Genomic DNA, 21,030 nt, shown 5'->3' with positions numbered 1-21,030 from the left:
GTCTCAGCTCCCTCATCTATAACTCAGGGCCAATAGCAAACCTCAGCAAGACTGTGTGGAGATGTTCAGATCCCAGTGAAGAGAACAACATGGCTACTTTTATAGGCAAAAATGTCCTGTGCTATATACAGCATAAGGGGGATCTGGTTTTAGAGGAGTTTGCCATCTGCAAGAGCTCCCTCCTGGTAAAACATCCAGAGTTAAAAAATGGGATGTAAAAGTTAGCAGTAGTACACCCTGGCACCTGCAGCAGCATTTTTGCATAGACTATGCTGTATTCCAGCATAGCTATTTCCAGATGGCACTGTATTTTTTGATTTCCCCTTGAAGTTGACTGCTATCACACATATATATCATACAACAAAGATGTACACAAGGGTGAATTATTGCCTGTTCTTTGTTGTACACACTTTCCCAAACATGGAGATTTATTTATGTAGCATTTAGTCTTCCTCAGAAGAGAATCTTTGCCTGGAAAAACAGTATATGCAGCAGCTACAGAAGATAAGGAGAAACAGAACAGTATGGCTAATAATGAGAACACCAACAGCAAAAATGTACAGGGTTTTGTCACAGTAATCCTGAGGCTGATGAAAAGGCGGGATGAAATTTGGCAGATACACAGAAAAAACCCAGTAGTTCCCAAGAATGAACCAGAGAAAGAGGAAAAGGCTGAGGGTTAGATGGACGTAGTACTTGTGAGCATTCTGCCTCCAGGGATACTCGTCGTCATCATCATCATCAATCACAACAGACTTAGAAAGCAGCTGCCTCATCCTGGTTGAGTCGTACAGCAGGAGAGTCACCTGGAGGCATGGGGGGAGAAAAGGGAATAAGTAAAGTGGCTGCAGAGGGTCTGAACACCTCCTGGCCACTGCCAGTCTTTGGGTCAAATAAAATTGGATGTGGGAAAACAGAAAGTTAAGGAGCCACAAATGAGGCAGGTACTGCTGGAAAATAATGCATTTTTCCCTTGCAGGTTATTCACCAGTGGGGGTCATACACTGGAAAAAAATTGCTGATGGAAAGGCATGAGAACAGATTGTGTAGGGAGATGGCAGCAGCTCCCACGCTGGAGACTTTTAAGAACAGATTACAGTAACTGCTAAATGACTTAAGTAGTGTAGTTCCTGTCTTGTAGTGGGTAGATTTTTCTCTTCTAACTCTATTTTTCCATGGTTATAAAGTTGGATCAGTTTATAGCAAATTATAAAACATATAGACTATGACTTAAACCTCAAAGAAATTACTTTAAATGCTTGCAATGTACTGTTGTCAAATTTTCTTCAATTAAGTGCCATTTTCCCAGACTGCTCCATTCCTGCCTTCAGTTAAAACTAGCAGAAAAATATGTGGAATGCCATGATGCCAGGTGGTTAGGAAGGGTTGGTATACAGGGAATGCAGTAGGACTCATCAGTGATGCCTGAATTTCTCATTTAGTCTTGGCAATACAAAGAACACAGGTAGATTCAGTGGGGTTCTCTGTCATGTTCTCTTTCACAGAGTTATAATCTGTGCTCATTTTTCTGCTTGAAATGAAAGAGAAGAGCATCCCTCATTTTACACTCTTCTTTCTCCAGAACACTGGCCAAGGAAAACCTGTTTGGGTGTATATTTTTCCAGGCTCAGATTTTATTCCATGTGTCCCATTTTCAATAGGAAAAGCTTAGCAAGAGAATCCAGAAATACAGAGTTTTCTCTTATTCTTACTCTTCTCTGGAAAACTGTTTGGTTATATATAAATTAATTAATATCTGTTTACAAAACCAACTGGTATTCCAGCCCAGATGTTGTTACCAGTTTTTGAGAAACACAGTTTAAAGTCCGAGCACCAACATAGGCAAAAAAAAAAAAAAAAATTCCACAGATGTCTCACATCCAGCTGAGCACTCAAAGCAACAGGCTTGCTCAGACTATCATCTTCTCATATGAACATTTGTTTTACACAGACTCCTGAGGCACTGGAGGGATAAACCTGCCTGGCCAGTGGCTCTGAGGTTTCTGCGTGAGGGCGCCTGTGGCTGTGCTTCAGTCTTTTTAGCTTTCAGCTCAGCACTCAGGTTCTCTCAAGCTCAGCAGTGAGAATGGGGTTAAATGGCAGATGAGTACTGGGTTTGAGGCAGTCAGAGAGACCTCCCAGGTAGATTTATGAATCTCAACTGCATTTAAGTAGTTCACAGAAAGTGCATTTAATTCTTATGGATATTGCCTTGCCAAGCGTGATTGAAGAAATTGCTGGCAGTCGCTCACATTGTTACTAGCTGCTGAACATACATTTATGGAGCAGCATGGCATGAATAAAACAGGCCTCTCTGGGTGCTCTAGGATGGTTCAGTTGCCTTGGTGAACAGTTACCATTGCTTTTTAAAAGACTGGAGGTGGTAAAGAAATAGATGAGAAGCCTACGGACTGCACAGATCTGGGCTAGAATGACTTGCTATTAGATGATGTCCATCATGGGACAGCATCCTTTCAGACTTCATCCTGCACCCATTCTGTGACCTTTTAACTTTCAGAGCTCAAGCCAAGGGCACTGCTGGATGAAGTCAGTGCAGTCCAGTGAACAGAACAGAGGGCACAGTTCAGAGAGGCGAGAGACTTGAATTTGGCTGCAGACCAAGTGCTGAGATAACACATGAGTGAAGCTAATCAAGTTCTGACCAAATGCATTGCCAAACTACAAAGTAAGCAGCCCTGCTGTCAACTGAAGTAAAATTCAAAGCATTATTTGATGTCAGCATCAATGTTAACTGATCCGTTTGCCACCTTAGTTATAGTGAGAAAAACTGACTTTTAACGGAAATGGCTAAGAACATTTTTTATGAAAGCTTCAGTCCACTAGCCTCAAAATTGCCTTTCAGTTCTGCTCTAATATTTTCTAAACTATTATTAAATGAACCTTTGATTATACAGATAAGTCCACTGGTGTGATCGAATGACTAAGCATTTGCCAGTAGAACTCACAACACAGCAAATTCCTTGTAACAAGATTAAGCACTTTCTTTTTTCTTTCCATTTTCTTATTTACTGACCAAAGGTCTTTGGAGGGCATGATTCATATCCCAGTGATGTACTGTGGTTTTGTTGGGTTACCACTTTGAAAGAGTGCAGTGAATGCAGAGACCTGCAGAGTAGGATTCTTTCCTCTTTTTTTCAGTCCTGGCAAAGAAAATGGCTAGAATTGTTGTGGTAAGGCTCTCCATGCTCCCTAAAAGCCAGTTAACACAGTCTGCAAAGGGACTGTCAGAACAGGGACGATCCTTTAGAGTCAATGCAGAGTTATATAGCTTTATAGTGACCAGGGTTTATCACAGGTATGAGGGTGCCTCTCCTTGTCAAACTGCCAGACTGGGGCTCAGCAAAGATATAAGTGAGCACAGTCCACTAGAAGACAGATAGCTGTGGTTAGAAAATGGTGCATCTAGATTAATAAGCCCTGCTGTGTTGCAAGGATATATTTACTTTGGAAGGAAGTGATTCTGCTGCAGTCATTTACTTCTGGCCAGGTCAGAGTGGGAGTAAATTGAACTTGTGGAAGACTATGTACAAACACAAGTGGTTTTGTAGTACTCCCAAAGCAAGGAGAGTAACTTAGCTTTTTGTCCTGTCTGTATGAAAGTAATGGAGAAAGATTTGACATGGTTGGAGGATTGCTTGTGGGAAAAGGACCCCATTTACCACAGGCATCCATGTTAAGAAGTCATTTCCCTCAGCAGGGATGGTAGCACAGATGCTGTGGTGCAGGAGAAAGTCACACCACAATGTGTGGGACAATGCTGAACTCATTAGCAGCTCACTTGACTGACAGGTGCTTTTGGTGCTGGAACAAGCACAGCCTGATCCTGTAGCTCTCCAGCACTGGGTGCATGTGGCTGTGTGGAGCTATCATCATGTCTTAACAAGCAAGTCAAAGTCGAGTCACACAAAATATTTTTCACACACAGAAGGCACATTACCTTTAAGCTGCCAATCACACCACCCACCAACAGATACAAGGGAATCAGTGGCTGGACTGGGCAGTCTTCCAAAAACTTCATTCCTGAATGGCAAAAATGGATGTTTGTTATCTCAAGTGACCAGATATTGCAACAAGCTGTACAGCGAGAATTATAGATGCTGTAAGTGAAATGTCTTGCTTACACCTAAGTTTTGTATCCTGTGTCTGTTGAAATGGGGGCAGAATTAAAAGGAGGCTGCACCTCCCACTAGAGGAGTGAGGGCCATGAGCAAGCAAAAGGCAGGAGAAGGAAGAGAGATAGCAAAGGCAAATCCAACATTACTATTTTCTGGCAATACTAATGCAGCCACATATAGAGGTCATTAGCTTCAGCCACAGCTCTTTGTTAAATGAACCATTGACTGAGCTGGACAGGAAATCAGTGGTAGAAAATTCACTGAAAATCAAAACTACAAAAAGAAGGAATTCTGATAAACTTCCCCAGGATTTTCCTGCTCATTAGTTCCTATGAGTATGGCATGTTCCTGAGTCAGATTCCTGGAAGCTTGGGAGCCAATACCCGTGGGTGCACCTGGAACTGTTTTAGCTTTCCAGGCAGCTGATAGGGAGCTGTGGAAGCTCAAGTTTCCAAGCTGTTTGGGTTGCTGGAGGATAAAAGAATTGGTTGTTATGGAGCTGAGGACTCTGGCAACCTTCAAATCTACTGCAAGAAAGAGAAAGTTGGGTAAGTTGTAGAGAAGAGTGTGTATGGCTGTGTGAGGATGTTGCTGGCAGTAGAGACTGAATCCTGTGATACAGGTCTGTGGCAGTGAAACTCATCTGTCCAAATATAGATGTCTGCAATGCAGGCATCCATACATGAACTAGTTTTCTACACTCTGAAGTCAATAGGGAGAAATAGGCACTTGTAAAATTCAATTCATTTTTCCTAAGATAGGCATTTGAAATGGGTCAGGTGAGTTGGTTCCTGAAAGGGCTTCTGTCTCTCCATGGCTATACAAGGAATCCAGACAGCCAGCTGTAGATACCTGTAAGTTAGCTGGGATGAATCCCCTGCCCAAGTCTCTTACCCAATAGCATCTTCAGAAATTTTAAACAGTTCATTACACTGTAATTTTATTGGTATTGATCCCATGTTTCAGGGCTTTGACAGATCAGTTGCATAGGGTAGAAAGGATTTTCTGTTTTCTTCTTGCTATATAAATAGTTTGCAAGGAGATATTCGGACTTTTCTTTGAATAATTGGGGTTGCCTAGTTGCAGGATACTGAAAGGAATGTGCAAGTCTTAGTACTAAACATTTCTCAAGTGAAACATCTTGCCTCCATTTTCAGAACTACACTGAATAGGAGGAATTAAGAAAGAAGTACCAGTGGGTTTTTGTTTGGTAGAGTTTTTTTGGTTGTTTTGGAGGGGTTTTTTGTTTTGTTTTGGTTAGGTTTTTCTTTGATATAGCTGTAATCCTCTTTAGCTTGTCAATTTGCCCACCAAATCCACTGCTAGCGCTGGTCCATAACATTGCTCATGTCCTGAACCTCTCCTGCACTCTTTGCATGGCATAACACAGGTGCTGTGGATTGCGGTTGCTTGCTACAGGTCTGACTTTAATCACAAGACATGGGACAGTGTTTTGTGGTCTGCAGTTTTGTGATCCCCTGTAAGGGCTGTGGACTCTTCTATACTAAGCATTTATTACCAACCTTTGTATAAATGAAAAAGGCTGCACTTAGATGGATTTGGACTCTCTCCCCTTTCATTCTTATTACAAAGCTGTGATTTTTTGTCCATTTTGCCCCTATGTAACACTGAGACATGCTCAGACTCCCAGCTTTACAGGGGTGGGCAGCAGGGAAATTGTCACAAATTACATCAAATTCATCAGAAAGCTGCTACCAAGGTTTCCAAAGTTCTTGGCCATCTAATAGCCTGCCACAAAAGCAGCTGGCAAGGGATCACTGGGAATATATTTCAGTTTAGGAACCTAGGCAATTTCTATTTCCAATGTGTTAACTGAGATTTCAATTTGAGGGGGGAAAAAAGTCAAGAAAAAATGCCTTTCTTTTTTTTCTCATGCTGCTCCGATTCTCTTTCCCAGACAAATCTATTATGGAATCCTTTCAAATATATATATATAACATGATATCAGTCAGTTTTGGGAAGGATTTGAGTGACAGACAGCAGCACTCTGTCGGTTTTGGGAGAATACTGCAGACAGATATGACAGCAAAAGAGCAGGTCAAAGCAGGTGATACAGTAGTAACTTTAAAAATACACCCCAAGGTGTGAATAGGAAATGTAGACCTACAGTTGGCAGATGGGCACTGGTATTTGTTACAGTGAAATCAGCAAATGTGCCAATCAGTTCTCACACAGCGTGTGGTTTATCTGGGAGCACCAAAATTTGTTGGAACGCAACAAATTCTTTCCCATAAGCAACAGATATGTTCTCCTTTGACTGCTAGAGATGGGATGTATGGACCATGAGAGGTCAAAGGTCTGCTTCTACTGCAGTGCTCCCTGCAAACCAGAGCAATCTGTGGTTCAGAGTGAAAAGCAATTGAGCCTGACCACAACACAGAGCAGCAGAGGAGTCCAAATGAATGAACCAAAGACCTGTGCAAGATCAGACACAGCCTGAACAGCATCCAAAGGGGAAAAAACAAGAGAGGGGAGGCTTGGGAAAGCAGAGGTACTTGCACATTTTACCTCTTGGCTACCACAGAACAACACTGCAGTGAGATCCAGGACACAGGGTCCAGCAAGTGGAAAGAGCACTTGTGAGCAAACAGGACAATGGCTTCTCTAAGGGCACCATTTGGGGCAGTGCTCTGGCAGGCCCATAAAGGATTGCTACCAAGTGTCCTTGTGACTCATGATTTTCCATGAGATGAGGGGTCAGGAAGAAGGAAAGGCAATACAGCATTGGCCTCTTTTTAGCTTCTTTACTCTTCTCAGCTGAAATGGCTCAAGTACACCCACAGGAAAGGAGGGCTGCTGTATAGCAAGGCTGATCCACTCTTTGGAGCCTACTACACAACTTTATTCCTAATGGGAGGCAGAGACCTCAACATGCCAGGCCATTTTCACGTGTTCCTTGTGGATGGCTGCAGCTGTCATCACTTAGCACAGACCCCAGTCGAGCCCTGACTGTGGGCCTTACACTTGGATCTAGGTGCTGCAGAGAATTTATCTCGAAGAAATTGCTTTTGGGCACCATTTTATGAGAAAGCATGTCAGCAAATCAGGGGACTGGCTGAGGGACTGGAATGCAAGGAAAGATTGTGTAAACAACTACTGCTAAAGCACAAAACTGGTTCCCACGTAAAGGCACAGAGTAAGAGAATAGGCTTCAGACAATTCTCAGGAGCATTTGAGATTTGAGGAATTATTTGGTGTTGAGTGTGAGGAGTAGTAGTGGGTTAAACTTGAACAGGAGGCAATTTAGGCTGCTTATTAAAAAAACCCCATGTCATCAGCTTTCAAATGTGATTTAGCTAGCCTTGGGGTATTCTGTATATAAAGGTACTCTGGACAACATACAAGAACGGGTTATTGAGAGTAATCCTTCACTGTCCCGGAAACTAAAAAAAAATTTAAATAAATCTCTATATCTTTAGAGTGTTTAGTGAAAAAAGGGATCATCTCTGCCAGTAAAAGTGAAAAAGCTGCTAAACAATCTATGGCTTAAGTGATGTCACAAGTCTGCAGCTTGGAAAATATGCTGAGTCCTTTTCATGTATCTTGAATTATACTGTGATTTACAGCAATATCGAATTTTAAGAGTGTATGATGTTGGGGTGTAATTATTACTAGGGCTGCCTGCTATTCATCTCTGAGTTTTAACAAGTATTTTACCTCACAGTTTTCCTCTGTAGGAAGCAAGAGCCAAAATTACTGGAGGCACATCAGCAAGTTTTTTTCTGAGATTGTGGTAACAGAATATTATCAGAAAATCATAGGATTTTGCTTGGAAAATAAATATCAGCATTTTCCTTGACATTTAATTTTCCTAAAAATAACTTGCTGATATGGAGCTGCAGGAAACCAATATCCTCTGACAACACTACATTATAGTGACATTATCTCTTAATTTCAGTAAGTTGTGGGGGAAAAAAGGGCTATGTATCTGATGCAGGAGATATCCAGAGCTCCAGGCTAATATCTTACAATAGACTTTCCACTTCTCACTGATCTTAAAGATACTGTGAAATATTCCTGAGAAATCTTATTTGTAAGTGGTCGGATTCCAGACCTGGATTCATTTCCAGAAGGCAGGATGTCAGTATGCATGGAAACCATACCACATTTTGTATTATACCTTCCCATCCCTATTTCACAGTTCAGGCATATTCAGCCTGGGGAAAAGCTAAAGCTAGAATCTTCTTAAGGGATAAATAGCAATCTTAAGTCATGGATAAATATAAGAGCACAAGTGTTGAGATGCAGCAGTTCAGTCCATTTTGCTACTTCCAAATTGCTCCCCAATCCCTCATTAGAACTCCCTGGTTCCTAATTAGGAAATCCTAACTGGATTCCCACCATAGTCATGAGTGGTACTTTGAAATCCCCAGATTAAGGGAAGAGCACCAACCTTTAACTGAACACTTATTATGTGGATTTGGATAACTATCCATGCCAATGGGCCAGGCGTCCCAACTGCCTTAAAAGTCACCTCATGTCAAGGCAGACACCTAAGAGAGGGTGTGGGAATTTCCCTTTTCTGCAAGGACAACACACAGCACTCAGCCTGGCTGTGGGTGCACACAGTCTGAGTCTAGGTGGGATGCAGCTTGCCCTCAGCATCTGCATCTAGAGTTCCTTTGGACCATCCTTCATGAGGAGCGAGGCACCAGGTGAGCAGCTTCTCAAAGACAAGGGCTCTTGAGGACTTTGAATTCAAAGTGATCTGGATACACTGGAAAAAGGCATTCAAAATCTACAAGACAAAAACTGATAGAGCCACTGTGTGTTGGGTAGGAAACTTCAAGGTAAAAAAACGAGATATGTCTGGTAGGGAGCAGCACTGCCAAAAACCATCTGGGCTTACAATGCACCATAAACTAAATTTGGGAGGAAATGGGTTGGTGCAGAGAGACCATGTTTCATTTTGAGGTGTGTTTACAGAAATCCTGCATGTTAAACAGAGGAGCTAATTACTCTGCACTGCTCATTCCTCAGGTCTCAGCTGGAGGCCTGCGTTACATCATTCTTTTATTAATAAGGAAAAAGACTTGCACAGAGGTCAAAGGAGGGAGGCAAAAATGGAAAAAAAAAACAACAGCTACAGAGGCAGTGACCCGTGAGGTCAGGATGAAAGAATTAGGTTTTTAAGACCTCTGGGAAAACAAAAGAGAAGATGGAGCAGGGTTATAATAGCAGCCTTCAAACAGTTCTAAGGATCTCTTGAGTAAGACAGTGACCAATATGTTTTTGTGACCACAGTGGGCAGGACAGGCTGTAATCTGTTTCATTTGCTATAGGGAAGATTTAGGTTAGATATGGGAAAAATATTTTGTCTTTGAGAGCAATAAAATGTTGAAATAGTCTCCTTGAGAAGCCATGGAATTTCCTTGAGCAAGGGCAAGTCAGACATCTGTCAGGGATGCTGTGAGCACATGGGCCTGTCTAAAAGCAGAGGTGGATTGGTGTCTCCACTGATGTTTCTCAAGTGGGGTTCACAACCCATATGGAGGATCTGAAAGGCCCAAAGGGAGCAATGAAGTGTTACAGAAAAAACAAAGATCTATGTTAATGGTAAGGGAAAGGTGATGCTTAAGAAAAGAGGGGCCTTATGCAGTTTAAAAAGGTATAAAATTCTACTGCTCAAAGGATTTTCCTTTCTTAAATATTTGATCTTGAAATGCTACTCACAAATCCAGCCTTCAAGGGCAGATGAGCCAAAAACCAGGTCTGACTTTCAAAAAGGGAGAAATAGCAGCCTACAGCATCTCTTTTCCCCTTCCAGCACTATGCTTCTACAATTTTTTACAGTGTAGTTAATACAGAGGGATCCTGAGTAATGAAATCTTCTCATATGTCAGATTCTGAGCTTCCTCCCACAGACAAAGCTGGGTTTTGAGGTAAAACACACTGGAGGGTTTTTTAAGATAAACAGGGTCAGAATTCAAGTACTCCTTCATTCCTGATACAGAGTGTGGGCTGAGATTCTGTCTGAAGCTAAAGTACCAAGACAGGGGTTTAACAGTTGGAAACCCAAACAGTTGGAAAGTTCTTCCACCAGATATGTTAACCTGCCACAGAGTGCCAGGAAGTTTCTATTTTTGATTTACTTTAGTTGTCAACTTACCTATAAAAGTCATGGACAGTGGTAAGGCAAGGAAAGCGAGGAGCCCAAATATAAAGCATGCTGTGAAGGAGAAAAGAAAGACAGTGTTATTTGGGCTAGTTCAAGTTTAGAGGCCAGCATTTCCATCCAGTTCTTTACAGATCCTCTGTAAATTCAGACAATTGTGTAGGAAGAAATACAGTGCACTTGATGGGGTGGGAATATCACCTGCGTGGTGCAGTATTTGCGGTGGTGAGGCCAACACATGTTTTATCACTTCCAGGATGCAGTGAGAGACACAAACTGCTTTTGAAGCTATTACTTGCAGCTTGTCTTAATCCAAGGGCAAGGAGTCATCCACTGCTGCCTTATCCTGCATCCTTTTCAGAGGCACTGCCAGGCGACTGTGCAGTAACAAGTAATTCTGCATCAGCTAATCCATGGCAACTGATGAGCCGTATCTGTTTGCTAAGCAAATAGCAGCTTTAATGCCATTCCACTTACTTTTCAATGATGGCTAAATAAACTGTCTTTATCACAGATGTGAATGGTTTCTGGCTGGTCTAACTCCCTGACCCAGCTTAGCTCATGAGCACAAAGGCAGCAGTGCTGCTGCAAGGAGTGGGATTTGTCATTGGGCTAGATCAGCTTAAGCTGTGTGGAAGGATGCTCTTAGGGGTGCACACTGACTCTCCCTGCAGGTGAGTGGACCTGAGAGGCTTACCTACTCCCTAGAGAGTTGCTGGTGTATCTGAGCCCTGATGTTTCCCCTGCACAGCCAGGTGCTGCAGAGGATGAGTGCTTACCTTCATGGTGGGTGAGGGACACCAGTGTCTAGAACAGTGTGAGCAGCCTGTCTCACAAGAGCTGTCACCTCTGTGCCTAATCATGAACACTTGGCAACATTAAAGTGAAACACTGCCCTGCCAAATGAGAGTAAAATATAATGAGGACATTCTGTGGCAAGTGTCCCTTCAGAGCTCTCCCAGAAATGGCTCAGGCTGCAAGTGGGTCCTTAAGGGTGCCAAAGTGCAGGTGGGCATAGATTGCAGAGGGGCTGAGAAGCGCACGGATAAGAAAAGGAGTAGGACGTCTCCTTGGAGGCTTGCAAAAAAAACCTTGGAGCAAGTATTTGGATTTGGCTTGGGACCAGCCCATTCCCTGGGTAAGCTGTGTCCTGCAGTTCCCCATGCCAGAGAACTGCAACCTCTGCAAGGTGCACGGTGTCCCCCTGGCCGCGCAGGAGCAGGGACACTGCCAGTGCCCTGCAGACAGCGCCACTCTGGAAAATTCTGCAGCACTGCCAAAATACCACCCTCAGGCTGCCTTAGAGAAAAAGGGCAGCATTACTGCTTCTGTTTTCCAGAAGGAGAAACAGAGAGGACATAGGAACAGCATCAAAATTCAGAGCAGATCCACCAGGCTTTCTGACTCGCAGACACTTTTCATGGGAACACACCATCCCCCACATGCTGCTTGTGTTTTCTCCACAGAGAACCAGGATCTTACACTTAAGCCCTTGAGAGACATCTTTCTCAGAAGCAGCATGTTTGTTATCTCCATGAACTGGGGGAGACTGAGGGTATTTTGAGCTGAAGAAAGCACTTCTGTTCCTTTGTGCCACCCCCTCCTCCTTTCCCTGTCGGCCAGTCTCCCTCTCTCTCTCTCTCTCTCTCTCTCTCTCTCTCTCTCTCTCATTTTTGCTCAGACTCCTATCTCTCGAGTGCTGCATAATACAGAAATTCTTCCTCTGCTTCAATAGTGTCCTACACTTGACTAAGCTCTTTCAACCACTGACAGCCTCTCATTAGAACAACTCAGCCTAGAGCCTCCCTTTTCACCACATGTCACATTTTGTGCTAGCTCCTCTTGCCGTTATCTAGACTATTCTTTCATATCAAGAAGTGATGGTATTGTAAATGAGTTGGGCTTCCAACATCATTTCTGAGCAAACAGTGCCCAGAGGGTGGGGAACCCATCTATCTGGTGCTGCTCAAAGGGGTGCTGCTCAAAGGGGTGCTGCTCAGGTCTGCAGGCATTGCACCGACTGCCTGCTGTGGCCACGAGTGCTGTCACTGCAGCGTCACCCCTCCACCTGTGGTTTCGCGCTGCCTCCTGTCCCTGTCCCTGCTGCAAGGGAAGTGCTCAGGAGCCGGGGAGAAGGAGGAGGACGAGGAGGAGGAGATGGCATCGTGTTGTTTGTTAGTTGTGCAGTGCCTGTTTTGCCTGACCCCGGGGAGGGATGCTGCGGTAAGCTCTGGAAAAAGCTCAGGGGGCTCTTGTGCAGGCGAGGCTGCACATCTGGCACACAGGTGTCCGTGCTTGCTGGTGTCTGACATCTGCCCAGCAGCTCGCTTTTGGAGGGGAGAAGTGGGAGGTAGAGACCACTCAGAGCTCAAGAGAAAGAGATAATGGTTCATTAATTCCGCTTCCAAAGCAGGCGCTGGGAATGTATTTACTCATTATCTCCCCATTCAGCTACAGCCTCTTAGGTCTCGAATTGGAGGGGCAGATGCATAGTCTGGGAAGGCTTCCAGATCCATGTTTAACAAAGTGAGACTCTTCAACAATTGCCTACACAACTGGCAGGGCTCTGCAGCCACCCTCAGTGTCGCTAGCAGCGCTGAAGGCTGATTTTCCCGGGATGTGTGGGGGTTTCACAGGAATGCTGCTCAGCCGGCATACACGCATTCTCTGCCCGGGTTTGTCTGGGCTCTGCTGCCCCGTTCTGGTCCCAAGACAAATTGCTTCAGAGAATGGCGCTTGCCGCAGAGCAGCCCGGCTCCGCAGAGAGGACGTGCGGGCAGGTCCGCATGTGGGGCTGGTGGTGTTTGTGTGTCGGCGATATCGCCTCACCCTGGACACCCTGGCCTCATTCTTGGAATAAGTAGCAAAAAAAGGCTGATAGTCTCTAAAAACACAGCACAACTAGGGGAGTGTTTCCAGGCATGCCTCGGAAGGGTGTCTGGTATTCCATGAGGCTGGTGCCTGGGCATCGGGCAGGAAACCTCACTGCTCTGTACTAGCAGGGCAGCACCTGGTGAAGTCCTGCTGCAGGATCCTAACGTGCTGGGAAATGGATGGAGGGAAGAACTCGTGGCTATGATCACATCAGAGGAAAAAGAGAACTGGTGGCTGAATATCTTGCACGTTCCTTGAAATCTGTGCCCACAAAAATTAGATCAGTGGGCGCAGGTTTTGTGTCTCCTGCCCAGCAGTACACTCAGCTGATACAAATCTGCTGTTTGGCTGAATTCCTCTTGCCAGGATTTCCTCACAGAAGTAAACACGCTTGAGATCGCTGTTGACATTTTGGCTGTATGTCATGGTCTCTCTTCTGTCTGATGCCTGAGCCTTTGCATCTTCCACAGGCATGCCCCTGCACTGCAGCTCTCCTACCAGTCCTCTGCCACTCCCTTGTTGTGTCTGGCCTCAGCACACACAGCCTCTTGCCCTCTGGCATTTGCTTGGCATCTGGAGGCAGTACTGGAGGTGACACCAATTCACCCGTGGGCTCCTCAGACTTCATTTTGCTGCCACGAGTTTTCCAAGCACTTGAAAGGTACAGATCAGCTCACACTGTCCCTATTTACTTTGAGGAGAGAGCAAAAATTCTTTCTTTTCACGTAAGAGTCTTCACAAGATTTTCAGGAGCTACTTATGAATATAAATCTCAATCTACCTACTCTCCTCTAATACAGCTGTAGTGCAAGCTGCTCAGTAGAGTGACAAGCTCTCTGATAATAAATACAGTAATAAATGTAGTGTTGGTTACATTGCCATCACTTCCAGGTGCTATTTGTTCTGTAGTCTGTCAGGTTCTGGATAAAAAAGAAATTTTTATTTTTTTACATGAGATACTCCAGCTTCCAAACAAAGTCTGCAGTTATCCCGAGATTTTTCTGCATACACAAGCTGAAGAGCAAAACTCTGTGTGAAAATATGCCAAAGCATGCCCTTTGGACAACACCCTGTGGGAATGCTACTCTGAAGGGGCCTGACTCCCAGCAGTCTGGGTGAGAGGAAATTTGGGTCAAATTCAGTTGGCAGGGCCCCATGCCTGCTGATGCCCTGGGGCAGGTGCAGATGGCAATGCAGTAGCTCAGCAAGCAGTGTCACAGAGTGCTGCACTGCAGCATGGGTGCTGTAACAGGCTGGAGTGCACGTGGGAAACAGGTATTTTCATCCTTGTTCTATTCCTTCATGGCATCTGCAGGCATCCCCTGCAGTGCTGATAGGCACTTGGAGGAAAGAAAGAATGCAGCCTGAGGGGGTGTCGTGGTGGCAGAGAAAGTCTCGATGGATCTTTCTGAGGAACCAGCCCAGTAAGACTGTATGTTTTACAGACCAGGGATTACTGGCTGTCATTCTGTGCTTTCAAGTCACAGGAAAATGTCACTCTCTCAGATGGGATATGCAGAAAACACTTGAATGAAGTAATGTGAAGGAAAGGAATTAAATCTGTTCAGCTTGGCCGGCCACCACCAAATAAGAAAATAACAGCAAGGTTTGAGCACTCAAAACCAGACCTGTGAGTGATCCAAAGAGTAGAGACATGAGATATCCTTGAGCAAAACCAAAGACTGTCTGATTATGAGGCTAATGCCATAGCAAGGAGATATATTGACGGAATAATCTCTGGGGATGAAGGGCAGGAATCCCATCCCTGGCATGACTGAATCCCTTGACCAGACTAGATACTCAGAAGCTGGAGGAATCAGGGTAAGAAACAGCCATTCCCATGGAGGCCTCTAGTTCCTCCAAAAGGAAAAAACCCACCATTTGAGGCAGGGGAAGTGTGAGGAAACTGACCAAATCCCAGCTCAGGGCCACCAGCTCTTTGCTGTGTTCCACCACTCCTTGATTAGGCAGGGTTGAATTACTGCAATATAGAACTTTGGTACCCAGATATCAGCATCACATCACCTAAAATTTATGTCCTAGGTGCAGCTGCCTTGGGGGTTGAGCAATATTGCAGAGTGTCTAGCCTGGATTTTATATTATGCGTCGGGATACTGAACTATAGTTATGCCATGGTCTAAATTCTGGATTTGGCCCCTTGTGAATAATTTCCAGAAGTAATTTTATAACAATATTTAGGCATTACATATAGAGCCATTCAGTTTGCTTTGCAGCAGACCCAGGGTAGTGGATTAGGCTTTTTTATTTTGGTCAGTAAATTGAAGACTGAACTTAAATTGCTACACCAAGAATGAAAAGATGCTCCACAGGTGGGTTCTTGGAGCTCTTGGGAGTTATTTCAATACCAGCAGACCAAAGGTACAAATGTGGATTGTGCTGAAAAGGTCTTTGAAAAATAAATACAGGATGATGAGGAAAAGTGAAATTAAGCATCACTGCATTTTAATGAACATAAAATCAATTTTGAAAGCATTAGCTGATCCATAGCTAAAGCTGAGCTTATTTTGAACTCAAGCATGATAAGAACCTGAAGATACTTTTCTAAAATGATATTTCTGAGTTCCTCACACATGGGTAACTTTTCAGGTACCCAAGAGGGTACTTCTGGTGTAGAAGTGCATAGGTGAGATCAGAACTAATCCCAATCGTTAGAAAAAAATTCTAAAGGATTAATTCTTTTCTCCCTCATTATTGAAGTTCCAGTGGTAATTTAATAACAGGGAATGGTAACATTTTCCTTGTAGACACTAGGAACAAAAATCAGAGCAAATACCACTTTTGACCTTTTAAATTGTGATATTCACCAATGAGTCCAGATCCTCTCTGCATGTCCTTTCTGCAGGATGTGAGGGATCCCACAGGGACCAGCTAGGTCCCAATTCCACTCCCAGATGCTTGTCAGGGTGTAATGAGGGTGCATGCATCCCTTGTTTCCCATCACTCCACTGCCCTTCTTTCCCCTGGGGCAGTGATGAGCATGAAAAAGTGGGCCAGAAAAGATCCTCCTCTTCCCTACCTGTGCCAGGTTTCTGCAGGGAGACCTGGGTTGATCTTTCTGTCCCTTTGGCCTGGTTTTCTCTGTCAGGTTGTAAGACAGCAAGGAGTTGAGGGGTTTAATCATTAATAAAAGTTCATTCTGAGCTTTGAGAGCCTTTCAGGCAAAGCAAAGATCAGGAATATAGAAGACTCCAAGGTAACACCCTAGACTGGGAAATGCAGCAATTAGTGTGGGTAAAGTATCAGTTATGATGAGTGGTCAAGGGGTTTGCTGCTTCTTGCATTTGAGTGGAATTAGAAATTGCTACTTCCTAGAAGTGAAAGCAAAAGGCACTTGCAACTCAGAGGGAAAAGGAGATGCAGTCAGCAGGAGTAAGCTGCTTTAAACCCATGGATTTTAACCTCCTGCTGAGGAGACTGCTTCCCTGATCTTACAAAACCCCACCTCAGAAGTGTGTTTCTCCTGTGCCTCTGTGCAGCTTGCACAGCCTCAGCCCAGGTCAGCTTTCTGCTGCGTTGCTGCTGAGAGCGAGAACCAGCCTGTTCCACCAGCTGTCAGCTCATTACAGCCCTCTGTGCCCTCCACCCTGGGTGGGGAGAACCAGTTGCTTTAAAACCTGAGCAAGCCCAGGCTGTCATGCAAAAGAACCTCTCTCCAGATAACTGATGCCTCCAACCCCCAGCAAGGGGCTGCTTATGGGGGATACCCCCACCTGCAGTGGCCCTTGTGCCCGGGAGCAGGCCAGCAGGGGGAAGAATAACCTGTCCCAGATCTCACTGGGTGAAAGGGGGATATCCCTGATATTCCATCCCCAGACTTGTCTCCCTGTGCCATCACACAGGCTGGCAGCAGTTTTGCTTGGTAGGAATCACTCCTAGGAGAGTTTGTTCCCAGGCTGGCTGTGCTGCTCTTCACGAGGTGATTTTCCCTGTGGATGCTTCTGCTGCACTATGCGTAAGGTAACACTTCAGAGAGGAGGCAAACACATTATTTTTCTTAGGCTGTCTGTTGCTGCCCATATTTAGGTACATGGTGATGCTTTTTTGAAATTTTGTGCTGATTGCTATACTTCAAATACTGCAACAGGCAGCTGCTGTTAGGGTAGAGTTACTATTGCACATTCCATCAGTTCCCAACAGTATCTAGGAAAGGAAACTTCAGTGGAAGATTCAGGTGGGACTTGGTACCATTGTGATTCCTTTGCATACTTGGCTTAGCAACAGGGCTGCTTAAATACCTGAGGCAATGGCTACCAGAAGTGCCTTACCATTGCTGGCAATTTTAGATATGCACCGGTGGCAGGCTTTCTCCAGGCCAGCAGCCATGGTGGGTGGTGAGCCTTCTGGGGTGCCTGTGGGGACAGAGAAATTAATATGGCTATGAGATGTGTCTTCACCTTACCAAGTACCTTGGCTCAGAGTACTCTCACACATGCTGGCAGGCTTTCACTACCCTCAAAAACCCCAAGCACACACAGGCCCAGCCAGCAGCATGGCAAACCCAGAGGCAGCTATGCCTTCCAGCAGCCCCAGGCTTGCCTGCTGGGGATGATGCTCGAGCCCTGGGGTCACAGGCAGTATTAATGCCATCTTCCTGAAAGCTATGAAAGGATCTATCTTCACCTTGATTGGGTTTCAGGCAGAACAAAGTATTTAACTCTTATGAGAAAACCCAGGAAAACAGGTGGGGCTTGGTACACAAACCCCAGCAAGAATTGACTAGTGAGCAAAAATTAATTAAAGAGAAGAAGGAGGAGAGAAGATGAAAAGGGTTTTAAGGTCAAGGAGGATTCTGAAGAAGAATATGGAATAAAAACTGCAAACCACAGGGAGCCCAGAACAACATGCCTTTGACAGAAAAGTAGCTGGATTAGAAAGTAGCTCCTTGTAAAGAAGAATTTTTACAAGGTGGGGTGAGGGATGAGCAAGCAGCCAGGCATCCAAGCTCTGGCCTCAGACAGCACCCGACAGTTAAGTGGCATTCCAAATCAATGGGAGTGTGGAAAGCTCACACACACAACATAGAGACAGACAGACAGACAGACACACACACACACACACACACACACACACACAAACACACGCCACACGCTCCAAGCCTCAGCTTCTGGCCAGGGTCACCACAAGTGTGCCACCAGCAGCAGCTGTGTGACACAGGAGGGTGTGTGTGGAGGAGGCCAGGATAAGGGAAGCTGCATTCCTGCACCTACCTCAAAATAGCCCCTAGACTTCTTAATGGTCAGAGAGCAGTATTTTAAGCTTAGCCTCACTGTGTTTTAAGTTGCTATGAGATCCACCCTAGGGCTTGTGCAATGCTGTGTCCAGCTCGGCCCAGAGGGACCAAGGGGTCCCAGGCATGTACTGAAGATAAAGACAGACTTGTTCAACCAGCTGGTCCATGGCCATACCCCTCTCCAAAGTCTGTCCAAGCCCCACTAATCATGGCTGAGCAGAGGAGGCTGTCCCCAAGCCCAGACAGGACCCTCTGCTGCTGTGGGAACGGGATGGGGTTCACTCCTTGCACAATGGCATTGCAGGTTCTGTTTCTTGGCAGGAAATAGAGGCAGGTGTGTTTTACCTATGGGTGGATGACCAAGCAAGAGTCAGGGACTGAGGCATTCACAGACTCCCACCAGGTCAGTAACCCTTGCAGGCAGCAGCCAGCCACCAATGAATACATCCAGGTTTCTAGTGTGCCTGATCTCATCAGATGGCTCATGGAATTTAGCTCTCCTTTTGCAGCCCTCATCTTCATATCCCAGAGGACATCTCCTTCACTACTGAACGATGGACTCGAATGGAAATTACATATGAGTGTCTGATCTCTGGTGAGGGCATGTGTCTCATACCAGCCACCAAACCTTCTTCAGCAGAGCAAATACTGTGCCTATGGGCTGAAACTATTGATGAGCATTTCAAAGAAAAAAATAAGCACTGTTGCATGCTCAGGGGAAACAGAAAAGAGGGAGGGAAACTGGTACTTTTCCCAACCAAATGACATATTAACTTTAAAGCTTTCAGTGCAGGTTTGTTTCTAGAAGATGCACAAACAGGCGTTCATTTTGCATCTGGAAATGTCTGCTGACAAAGGTATTCTAAATTGTGCATAGATCGGAAATATTAGTCATTATGTAAATGTTTATAACTAAAATTACTTTTATAGCAGTAATTCTTACAGAAACAACATTGATCAATCCAATGCCATATTAAAAATCAGTTAAATATCAAATTATCTTAAGCAGAATTTATTGTGGCTGGGAGTGCTGTATTTCCATAGGCAGAGGGTAAAATGGATGTTTTTTGTCTTTATTTACTGCTCTTTTACACTAAAAGAAAAAGACAAACTGAGGGAGGACTTGGTATCTGGAAGCATGTCACCATCTAGTGACAGAGCCCAGAAGTGACTGTGATTCAGAGCTCAGGGTGTGCTGTTCCAACAGGTGAGATAAAGAAAGCAATTTCATGATGGCTGTGCACAAAGCCTGTTCACACAAGAACACAGCACACATAACTACCAGGTAATGGTTTCAGTCCTTCCTCAGATGATGGCTCGGACTTCTCCAGGACTGACAAATCCCTCAGAGAATTCATTCTATTTGCCAGATAAAGAGGTGTTGCCCCTTTCCCCCACACCTTTGGTGATTCTGCAGAAGCTGCTGTGGGTGTTAAGGATGAATTATTTTCTTTTGTGCCAATGCATAAGGGTGCTAAAGTGCAATTCAGGCAGCTGCAAAATGGTTTTGTTTCACATCTGAAACAGGAAAATTGTCACTGAAACTCACAGGAAGCTGAAATTGGCACAGCACAAAGATTGGTGGCATACAAGGGCAGGAAGGTGTCCTGCCCCATTGTACCTGCTCCCAGTTTGATAATGAGTTGGGAAGGTCATACGAAAAACATAAAACTAAGCCAGGATAAAAGTTAAAGAACAAAGCCAACATCTGGACCTCCTCCCATCAGTCCTTCCCTAGGTTTTGTTTTCCCAGTGGAAAGGGACCTGCCCTTGGGTTAGAAGGGCCAGCAAGCACTGGGGACAAGTCTCTGAACCCCTGGCAGGAGGCTGGAGCCTTACCATACAGCTGCTTTTTGGGGTGGCAGCTTGCAGCTGAGCCTCACCAGAGCCACAGCACCCCGTGCCTGTTCCAGGCTGTCTGACACTCCTCACTGAGTGCCCTCACTGCCAGGTTTGCCCACCCAGAACACATGCTGTGTCTCACATTTCTGCTGCCTGTTGCACTCAGTTCCTTGTCCCTTACAAGCAGCAGTGATAAGTGTGTGTAGCACAGACCCTCCAGACTGTTTCCTTTGTTATTTCAGCTAGTTTTATCTTTGAACTATTTTTCTGGTCATTATTCTCATCCTAAATCTTTAGGTAATAGGAGTCAAAAGAGGGTGAGCACTGACTGGTGCCTGCCTGACCTACAGCAAAGCCAAAAGACAACTTCAGGCTGGCCCCACCATATGTGAGTCCAAACAAGAGCCATGTCCATCCACAGTGGATGGACACTATGGTGTTCAGATTTTTCAAATTGAGCTCTTCTCTCTCCCAGGTGCAGGTGCCCCACTCTGTGCTGGTGGACACAGCAGGCAAAATTGGTGGGGCTTCCCTAGGATCCCAGTTCCCACTTGATGGCTTCTGACTGCCAGGGGATCCCTGCTGGGACATGGGAGGTGTACATGGGCCAGCAAACCCCTCCGGAGCAAGGGCTCTTCCTAAGGACTGCTAGAGGGAACGATTGCTTTTTATTTTCTGAAATATTCCGAGCAAAGTCCTTTTCCAGACGCGGTTTCCTAAAAAACCACAAAGCCCCACACTGGCTTTCATTGCCCAGGTCCCAGCAAACCCCTCTTACCTGAGAGTGCAGT

At 45.0% G+C, this 21,030-nt stretch overlaps 1 protein-coding gene across 1 annotated transcript; it reads right to left on the bottom strand.

Moving 5' to 3' along the window:
* Nucleotides 1–443: 443 nt before the first annotated feature.
* TMEM272 (transmembrane protein 272) lies at nucleotides 444–17,490 on the bottom strand. Its single transcript, XM_058800446.1, has 4 exons — nucleotides 17,433–17,490; nucleotides 10,267–10,326; nucleotides 3,959–4,041; nucleotides 444–806 (listed from the first exon to the last, which is right to left on the bottom strand). The coding sequence occupies exons 1-4, from the start codon at nucleotides 17,488–17,490 to the stop codon at nucleotides 444–446; spliced, it is 564 nt and encodes a 187-aa protein (XP_058656429.1).
* Nucleotides 17,491–21,030: the final 3,540 nt, after the last annotated feature.

The sequence above is a fragment of the Ammospiza caudacuta genome, chromosome 2 (assembly GCF_027887145.1).
Source record: "Ammospiza caudacuta isolate bAmmCau1 chromosome 2, bAmmCau1.pri, whole genome shotgun sequence".
Lineage (NCBI taxonomy): Eukaryota > Metazoa > Chordata > Aves > Passeriformes > Passerellidae > Ammospiza > Ammospiza caudacuta.
The sequence above is the reverse complement of the archived record's forward strand: the minus strand, read 5'-3'. Positions and strand labels throughout refer to the sequence as shown.

What these genes read in the sequence shown, in the direction of transcription:
- TMEM272 (XM_058800446.1), bottom strand. Translation starts at nt 17,490, where the DNA reads ATGGCTGCTGGCCTGGAGAAAGCCTGCCACCGGTGCATATCTAAAATT. An exon ending in ATCTAAAATTGCCAGCAATG is followed by an intron (nt 10,327 to 17,432) that starts GTAAGGCACTTC and finishes TCTCCTTCACAG; the next exon opens with CATGCTTTATATTTGGGCTC. An exon ending in GTGTGATTGGCAGCTTAAAG is followed by an intron (nt 807 to 3,958) that starts GTAATGTGCCTT and finishes CCATGCCTCCAG; the next exon opens with GTGACTCTCCTGCTGTACGA.